The sequence below is a fragment of the Montipora foliosa genome, chromosome 1, assembly GCF_036669935.1.
Source record: "Montipora foliosa isolate CH-2021 chromosome 1, ASM3666993v2, whole genome shotgun sequence".
Classification (NCBI taxonomy): Eukaryota; Metazoa; Cnidaria; class Anthozoa; order Scleractinia; family Acroporidae; genus Montipora; species Montipora foliosa.
Window position 1 is genome coordinate 57639165 of NC_090869.1, and position 10000 is coordinate 57649164.

Consider the following 10000-nt stretch of genomic DNA (forward strand, 5'->3'; position numbering starts at 1 on the left):
ATCAAAGGAAGCAGCAAAGCAGGGCCTTGAAGTGACACTGATGGAGAGACTCATAAAGTTGCTAGGAGATGATGTTGTACGCATGTTAACTACTCAGTATAGGTACGCACCAGAAAGGGCTATGGACCGTGGAAAATAAATTCCTTAAATATATGCTACTCTACCACGTGCTACCGTGATTAAAAAATTACTTTCTTCTTCAGAATTTGAAAGTGTGTTTGCTTATCACCTGTCTGGTAAGATTTGGAGCTTTGATTTTTATCCAAAGGCTGTTTGCCTTGAGTGTAAGTTTTGGATTTCACGGTCCACCATGTTCAAAACTGATTGGACCTCAGAGGTTTGGATCTAGGGAAGAGAGACGTCATTTACTCGCTAGCGTGCAAATAGAGGTTATTATTTAGGCAAAATAAGAGTTTAAAAGTCTGAAAATCCGAAACTCCTGTGCTCCACATTAATTCAGCCGCGTACACACTCATTACATTCTTAAACTAGTGAGTCTTTGACGTCATTTTCTCCTCGATCCAGCTCTCTCAAGATTTTAAAGTTAGTAATAGCGAACTACTAAATAGGAAAATTCCAGTAAAAATAAACAGGTCTCTTAATAGTTGGTTACTTATTGTTTAGATTTGAAATCCAAAAAAAAGGATTGATTTTTTGGTCATAGTAGCACTTCAAGATTGGGATGAAATACGAAGGAAAAACTAAGGGTGTATGTTTAAATAACCAGCGTATAACCACATCAGCAGGCGAGTGATGCTCGTGACCTGAAAAGGCAGTTCTCTATTTAGTGCATTCCTGGCAGGTTCGTGTGTTTGTTTATTCCAGTTAGGCTTGATGTTATACAAGCTCCTTTTAGAAAGTACAACTCACAGAGACCTTTTTTAAGAAGGCCTTTACACCTAGGGTACCTTTAGTGTCTACATTTACTACAGATACGAGTTCACTTTTTCTCAAAACAGAATGAATGAAGCGATTATGAAGTGGTCTTCAGAGAAATTATACGAGGGTCGGCTACAAGCAGATGCCTCTGTCAAAAATCATCTACTGAAAGACCTTCCTGGAGTAGAGGAAACCGAAGAGACTATACTTCCCCTTCTCTTGATTGACACTACCGGATGTGACGTCAGTGAAAAAGAGGTGGAAGATGAAGTGTCTAAAGGGAATGAAGGAGAGGCTGACATTGTCGCTTCACATGTCACTGCCCTTATTTCCGCTGGACTACAACCAACTGATATCGCTGTCATTGCCCCTTACAATCTTCAGGTGAGTGTTGTCAACTGGCCCTTCGTGTTCAAAGAGAGAGAGTTGTGCTTGCGTTACGTCCCGTTTTCACACAACGCAAGCGAACGCAAGCACAAGCGCAAGGATCAAAAATTTCCTTTTCCTTGTGATTGCGCTTATGCTGTCGTTCGCTTGCGTTGTGTGAAAACGGGACGTAACGCAAGCACAACGCATGCTGTGATGTTCGTTCAATGAAAAAGACCAGTTTCAGATTCCACTGGTAGCGCCGCGTTGTAAGAGAGAGAACATGGAACTACTAGTGAAACTTTGTCTCTGCGTCGTGTACTTGTGCTTGAGTTATGGTTCGTTTTCACTTGACACGAATCTCTTGTGCTTTGTTTGTGCTTGCGCCTGTGCTTGCGCCGCTTGTGAAAACCAGAGTTACCTTTCTGTGCCAGGTGTGGGTAGCATTATGACATCACTGGTGCGTCTTACACCGAACATCACCCAACTTTCTTGTGTATTTTACGACGAAAGCACATTTAATTTCAGTCACCGCATGAAGAATGTCTTTGTTTTTCCGTGTGTATAGGTAGACTTGCTGAGGTTACGCTTAGCGTCCAAATACCCAGCTCTGGAAATCAAGTCCGTAGATGGATTTCAAGGAAGAGAGAAAGAAGCGGTTGTCATTTCACTGGTTCGCTCAAATAACAAAGGTATCGCTTTCCAATTGAGTCAAAGTTATTTCTCTGACCAATCACAAAAGTAGCCTCCCACGCAGACTTCTTAAGGCTTCGTGACGCGTTCCTCCCCCACCAACGTCTGCTGAAACGGAAAACCACTTCCATTCAACGGCTGTTTGCCTGCGATTGAAAGAAACCAATCAGCATTGACTAATTGTGTTTGCGTAGCCAACAACATGCTGCGAAACAATGCCAAACAAAACACGATTTTTCCCAAAACTGGAAAACGGCCTTTGATTGGTCCGTAATCCACGAACGGAAGTCGTTTTTCGTTTCAGCAGACTTTCGTGGGGGAGGAACGCGTCACGAAGCCCTAAGAACGTCTGCGTGGGAGCCGATCACAAAAGCGCGGGAAGCGTGGGTGTGCAAGTAGAAATTTGCTTTGGTCTTGTTCCTAACTTGCCGAAAATTGGCACAAATTTTTGGCTTATTCGACTTTCGTATTTAAAAACGCCTTATTTGAGCAACTCGAAACAGGGCCATTGACAAGTTTCTTCCCACCCCGCGAGAAAGAAAATAAGGGAAAAGCGGGGAGTAAGGTAGATTTAAAAATACGGTGTCTCTCTCTGTGTGTCCTCCCCAGCACCTTCACTGTCTGTTGATACTAAGTGGTACTGACATTTTTTAACGTTTCGTGAAGAATATAATCGAGCTGAACGTACGACGCAATTTTTTACATTTTTGCTGTACTCTTCTAAAGAATCAAAGGTTTGACGATAACGTGAGAATACAACAGTTAATCTTTAAATATTACCTCAAAACCGTTCGTATAGACACCGTACCACCCCAGTTATGGTACAATTCGCTAAGAGAGAGATATCGCCTCGCGTTAACGGCAAAAGAATGATCTCGTAAGAGTTACCATGCATAGCGCAATTGTATATATTCAATTGTCATTTTCCTTGATGTTGTCGTTGTGGACGCTTCTTTCCAGTGTAGGGGCCAAGGAGACTAATCGCAGGGCCCTTAGCTCCATCTGTACACGTTCAGAGATCAATGGGGCCTAAATGAACAAAGTCTTGCATTTTCGTACTCTTTTATGCATCCCGAGTAAAATGTGAACTCTGAAGCCTAATCTCGTGACAAACCCACTTCTACTTTTTTTTGGGGGGGTGAATCTTGAACGAAGGTGCGGTTCAGCGCTAGCCCTTCGTTCGAGAAAATATGAGGTTTCAGGTTGACAGGCGGTCAATGATTGCATATCTTTTCAAATATATCAAAAAGGCTCAAGAAATCTGGGACGATTCGTTTCGTTCCCTTTTTGGACACTCAGATTCCCCTGTTTATCTATGGACACGGAAACTCTAGTGCTAATTTATATTTCTCTCCTTTTTACTTACAGGGGAAGTCGGTTTTTTGGCAGAACACAGGCGAATCAACGTAGCCATCACACGAGCTCGGCGCCATCTTGCAGTCATTGCTGATTCTGAGACTGTTAGTCACGATGACTTTCTAAAATCTCTGATGGATTACATGAGCACCCAGGGAGAAGTCCGCTCTGCGCATGAATACATCAGGGATTCACTACCGACTTTTAACGCTTCAAAACCAGTGTGTAATTTTGAGAATCGAGAATATGATTCATTCTTGTCTAAAATCAGTAAAGCTGGTGAGAAGAAAAATGGTTTAAAGGCGAACGAAAGTCATAAGAAAGAGAGCGACGACTTGAAGATTGAAAGAAAATTCGGGAGCAACACGACAAGCACCAAAGTCGATATCGACAAAAAAGAAAGTGACGAAACGACACAATTGGATACGTCATCTTCCACACTTGAAAGTAGTCTTTCCAATAACTCTTCATCTGTCAAAGTCCGTAATAACAGCAATGACTTTCAACAGCCTCCATCATCGAAAGCTTCTGCAACAGCAAAATACAGCCTCGAAACTCTAGAGAAAGAACTTTCGGATTTTGTGCAAGATGCGTCAAAGCTGGAGCTTCCATTTCCGAAGACTTTGAACTCCCAGCAAAGATTTAATGTTCACTGCATTGCTGAAAAGTTAAATCTTGTCCATGAAAGCCAAGGAGAAGGCAAAGATAGATATATTGTGGTTAGAAAAGCCTTGCAACCAATGTCTAAAGGTTTGTTGTTAGTCAGTATTCTTATCATGTTTGGAAAACCTTTGGTCCGAGTTAACTCTCGCAGAACGCCAAAATGCCCGATACTTTTTCATTAGTTGCAGTGCATATGTACAATTATGAAGTTTACGCACCGATCTACAAATGGATGGCTTTCGTTTCATTGGATATTGCAGTTCATAAAGTACTAATTGTAAACTTTGATTTCATGATCACTTTGATTGGTAGTTAGTGCGCTATTACTTAGTGTTCCAAGGAGAGAAATGATTGTCTTTTCTACAATTCTTAGGTGTGTAAATCTTCATACTCTGGGTGAAGGAAGTGTCACGTTTCAATTTTTTCATTAACTCTTATTTTCCTGGTCAAAGATTCTGGCAACTTCTTTCACAGTTTTGTTCATGTTGATCGATGATTATTGGAGACAATTTCTGCTGTTGCAATCTTGAAATGTGAATTATCAATTTGATGATAACTGAAACGTATCGTTAATCATAAAAATTACAATTTCCCCGATTGTGATAGGTTTAAAAACTCCACTAATTCACTTGCCAAGTTATTATCGGACAGTTCAATAAGCCAATCACATTCAAAGTTGTAGTTTAAATCAACCTATCACAACCTTGGTTTCATCACCATAGAAACAATGTACAGACTCCTAAATTGGGGCCTTCTTTCTTTCTTCCTTTCTCTCTTTCTTTCTTTCTTTCTTTCTTTCTCTCTCTCTTTCTTTCTTTCTTTCTTTCTTTCTTCCCTTCTTACTCTTTCTTACTTTCAGAGCAACATTAAACAATTTACGCCTCCTTTGTCAGTCTTTTAATGCAAATTTTCCCTTTCTTTCATAACTTGGCTCTTCGTCTTTTCTCGGAAATTGTAATTTTAATTGGTAATAGGACTTCGCGTCCTCTAATTCGGTCTGTAATCGTACTCGTGAAAAAGAAATCAGACTCCCGCTGTGCGGTCGTCCGATTTTGTTATCACTCGTATGATTACAGATCAAATTGGAATCCACGTAGTACTATTACCATTACGAAACGTGATATCCAAAACCCTCGCCCGGCGGATGTTGTAGCTTAGCGGTCCAATTGACGTAAAGCTAAACGGTCATTGTTACAAGTTTGTATTGATTTCGGACAAGCACCTATTAGGAATCACGATACATATCCTTTTCGTGAAAGGGCTCTACGTCGAATAAGTCTTAGCGTCTGGGGTGACTGAATGTAGTGTCAACTATTTTTAATAGGCCATTTTCGAATTTTCACGGCTGGACTGGATCTAGCATGAAATGGAGGCTAATGCGGTCAAATCTTTTCAAATGCAAATTAATTTGCCCTCATTAGCCTCCATTTCACGCTAGATCCAGTCCAACCGTTAGAATACGAAACTGGCCTATTAGCGACCTCATAAAAGTACGACTAATGAGAGAAGTGATCTTCGCACTTCATGTAGCTGGGCAAGTGAAGCAATTGTCTCTTACAGACACCAGAAAGATTCAAGTGTTTACAATGCAGGTGCAAGGCTCAGTTGGTAGAGCATTGCATCGGCATCGCAGAGGTCATAGGTTAGAATCCCGATGAAGCTGCCTGAATTTTACATGCGTCTATGAGATATCATAGAATTGCTTAAATTGTCCAGATAAGTGCGATAACCCGCTCTTCAAATATATATACATTTATTTCATTGAAAAGTACGGCTAAATCTTCAAGTTCTCTGTTCCGAGGATGCGCACTTTGGAGAGTGTCGCCCTCCAAACCTAATGCGCGAGCGCAGGAGGAAGAACTTGTAGTGTTGATCGCACTCTTATTCAAATCCATAAGTCGCTTTTTTGTTAGTTCTGCTTACCGATTTTAAAATGGCTTGCTTTCAGTTATTGTAGGCTCATATCTGTAGTTGTAAGAGAGATTCAGCATGGCGTTTACGTAGGTGACAAACTTCAGGCTGAAATTTGCGTTTTGCCAAAACTCAAGGAAACTTGTTTGACTTCAGGCCATTTCTTGCTCATAATTTTCTGACAGGCAGCGCATCCTGCCGTTCGCGCGCTGTTTGCCGTTTCAAGTTTACAAATGTGATACTAAATCTCTTTATTCGGCCAAGACACTAATTGTAAAACGTGTGGTGTTAAGCGTTTCTCGAAATAGCCCTGTCGTATTTTTTTGGCGAAATAACTGGAAAATTGTCCTTTCTAATGATTCTAAAAATGGAAAGCTTATTGTTGAGGCCATCTAAGGAAGCAACGATCGGGTCATTGTGGGTACTACTTTGAAGTGGGTTGGTGGACTTCTAACCTGCGGTCAAGCGTTCTTTTCTTTAGAGAAAAGTACTTTTCACGCTCTTCCAAGAACGCCTGATTGCAGGTTAGTGGACCGCGCACAATTTCTCGCCCTTTTGTTGTTGTTGTTGTTGTTTAATATTTTTTCCCAAACGAATGAAATTTATGTCTTCATGATTCAATTAAGGATGTTTGATATTGTTGTCGCGGCTAAATTTCCGTCAACTGTTTCCTTTTTACTCTATAGGCGATGATGTGGATGACGAATTTTTGAAGACTTGTTGTTTGTGCAAGAAACGGGTACCAAGTTGTAACCTTGAGCTTCACTCGCTGCGCTGTGAACAACAATTGAAATCAAAGACTGCGCAAACCGACATAACAGAGCGTAAGGACGCCTCAGCTTCTCGGACAACTGTCAAACCGCACAAAACAGGCGCTAAGACGAAGGCCCCTGCCCCGAAACGTGAAGAAGAAGAAGATTTCGACAAGCTGTTAGCTTCCTTCACCAAACTAGATACGCAATGCGCTTATGATGCTTGTAAGCAAAGCGTAAGGACTCTAGGCCAGACGTGTCGATGTTGTGGCAGGATTTACTGTTTATCGCATCATATTCCCGAAGTGCATGGCTGCGGAGAAGCCGCTAAGCGAAGAGCCAGGTATCTTGCCACCAGGCCGACCAGTGCAAAACCCAAGGCTTCAGATGCTACTCGTAAAGCGCAGCTTCATAGAAAACTGGACAAGAAGCTTAATGAAATGTCTGAACAGAGAAAAATCAAGAAAAAGGGAGGAAACAGCGAGTAAATACTGCCGTTTAGATAGGTAGCCCTCGCGTTTAAAATCTTTTGACATTTTTAAATAAAGCTCATTACAAGAACATTGCTTTGGTCTTGATTTTAGCGGCATAAAGGCGGTTTTACGATTGGGTTTTGGAAGATCAACATCAAAGAAAGACAAACTGTTGCTGCAGTGTCCATAAATCTGACTAAGGCGTTCGACTCTATATGCCACCGCCTTTTCTTAAGGAAGTTAAAGGCACATGGGATTCTAGGACGCTCCCTTGAATTAACTCGCTCTTACCTCATTGATCTGAAGCAACGAGTCAAAATAGAGAACGTCTACTCAAGCTGGTGTACAGTCAAGTGCGGTGTTCCGCAGGGCTCTCTTTTGGCACCGCTATTCTTTAATATATATATATATTAATGATATAACTCGCATAACTAAGATTATGGAACTTAGGCTGTATACAGACGACACAACCGGTTATGCTGTCAGTAACACACCTACGACCTTGGAATTCTACATTAATGGTGACTTATCGCGACTATCGCAATGGCTTGATGGTATTATAAAAACCTTGCCATTAATGCTACTAAGTCGCAGGCTATGGTTCTTGGTAAATCCATTTATAACTTTGAGGTCAACTAATATACAAATTAGAAATGAACTTAAATTGCTGGGAGTTACGATTGATAACAAGCTTACCTTTTCTCCACATATCAAAGTGGTTGTTAGTAAAGTTCACGGGAAGATAGCCGCCCTCCGCAAAATTAGGAATTTTGTTGATAGTCAAACTGCACTTAAACTTTATAAGGCATATATTCTTCCCCATTTCGATTATTTTAGTCCACTCCTCATTGGAATTAATCAGACCTTATAAGATAAGTTAGAGAATAGTAATTTTATTACGTACTAACAACTAGTCTTCTATCACTTACGAGGACATTTTGTCAGAGCATAACTTAAAAATACTAGTATTAAAAATACTAATAATAGTAATAAATAAGCATAGTAGTAACAAATAAGCATAGGTGCCTAGCATAATAAGCATAGGTGCCTAGTTCAAGCTCTCACACTTGTAAAGGTAATGCTAATTATATAAGTAACATGTTTAGTGTAAAAAACTGTGCCTATAATGTATGACTATGAAGAGCAAGCCATTTTCATAGTCATACTGATAAACGCTATAGACTCGTTATTATCCTACACCGCGCTATCTTCCACGACAGAGTGAAGAATGCGCCAAATTGCACTCCATTTTTAGCCGTCTTGATTACCCGTGGAGTCTTACAGAATCTGTTATTTCCATTTTGATCCTCGAAACCCTTCTGTAAGCATAACGGAGAGAAATACTGACGAGAGCAACATAGTTAGACTACCATTCAAAGATCAAGTTTCAGCTAATGCTGTTCGGAGGCAGTTGCGTGATCTTAGTAATAAGATTGGCCCCACATTGCAGCCAGTTTTTGTAAGCAAGAAATTAGAACAAGTTCTCAAACCTAAAGAAGCCAAGCCGTCAATTGTCAATCAGCAATGCGTTGTTTATCATTTTGTATGTGATCTGTGCGATGCAGATTATGTCGGCTACACAGCCCGACAACTTTTTTCAACGAGTGGCTAAACACAAAAATTCAGCAATCGGCAAACATTTTCAGGAAGCGCATGGTAGGAGAGTCATTTCAAGATTCTCAGAAAGTGCTAAGGCAAATTTGTTTAGAGTTTGAAATGCTTTACATCAACAAATTCAAACCTAATTTGAACGTCCAAAATCCATACGTTCGATATTTTCATGTACGACAACGTCGAAACGTCGTCAATTTTTACTTAGCTTTTTAAGAAATGTTCTGTCGCAATTTTTTATTGTCAAATGTTTCTCTAAGTCATTTCTTTTCCGTTTTATTAAACACCCAAACATTGATGAAACGTGCGTTAACAATCTGAAGCTTCATCTTGGCAAGCTGGGGTATCGCCATTTTAGCAAGTAATTTAGTCAATCATAATGCGCCTATCCAGGGCATTTGGTTATTTTCTGTGCCCGGGGGAGTGGAGAATTTGACCTTTGCCAGCATGGGTGGGGAAAATTGAACCGGAAGAGTCAGGTTTCAATTATTTTTTTTCTGGCGCCGAAGTCGCTAACAGCCATAAAACACGTGAAGAGTTTAAAGGAAGAGATATAGCATTTGTGAGCTATTGGCTTGCAAAAAAGGTTTTCAAAAGTTGGGGACCGACAGACAAATCCGACGACAGGGTAGGGCATTTAAACACTATTTTGGCCGGAGGGGGCGGGAATTTGAACGATCCAATCGTCAAAAGTTCAAGTACCCGTGGTTTGCCCAGGGGGAGGGGGGTGTTGAATTTCGAGTTGATCGGTCGGGTGCATATCGTCAATTGATTTCCTTCACAATTCTACTGAAACATTTAGATGAACTTCGTATTCTTTTAAATTATAATTACATTGATTTGCTGGCTATCAATGAGACAAGACTAGACGGGAGTATTTCTGACCAGGACGTAAAAGATGAGGGCCACTATGATGGTGATCTGTTGTGACAGGACTGTTAATGGTAGATCTGGTGGGGGTGTTCGATTTTATATTCGTTCGTACATAAATTACGTTGTCCGCCAGGATTTGGATAATCAGCTCCTGGAAATCTTATCCATTGAAATAAACCTTTTGTTGTTACTTCGTGGTACAGATCACCGCCAAATTCATCTGCTGATCGTACCTCGCACCTCGATGCTTTGTTAGAAAGACTAGAATCTGAACATGTTGAACATTATCTTATAGGTGACTTGAAATGTTATTTCCTGCTCCTTCAAAAGGAATTAACTTATATAAATTATAGGCAATTTCAACACTTTAACTCCACAACCGTGGGACTATTGAAAGAATTTCACGACCCCAATGATCACCGG

The 10000-nt window shown here is 40.6% G+C and overlaps 1 protein-coding gene across 1 annotated transcript in view; it reads left to right on the top strand.

Moving 5' to 3' along the window:
- The window catches only part of LOC138002517 (DNA-binding protein SMUBP-2-like), a 16604-nt gene extending 9427 nt beyond the window's left edge, over window positions 1-7177 (top strand). The window contains exons 7-11 of the mRNA XM_068848553.1: window positions 1-102; window positions 960-1263; window positions 1814-1937; window positions 3307-4044; window positions 6555-7177. The exon at window positions 1-102 is cut by the window's left edge and continues 45 nt beyond it. Coding sequence (XP_068704654.1) covers window positions 1-102; window positions 960-1263; window positions 1814-1937; window positions 3307-4044; window positions 6555-7108 — 1822 coding nt within the window. The 3' untranslated portion in view covers window positions 7109-7177. The remainder of the gene's footprint in view (window positions 103-959; window positions 1264-1813; window positions 1938-3306; window positions 4045-6554) is intronic.
- Window positions 7178-10000: the final 2823 nt, after the last annotated feature.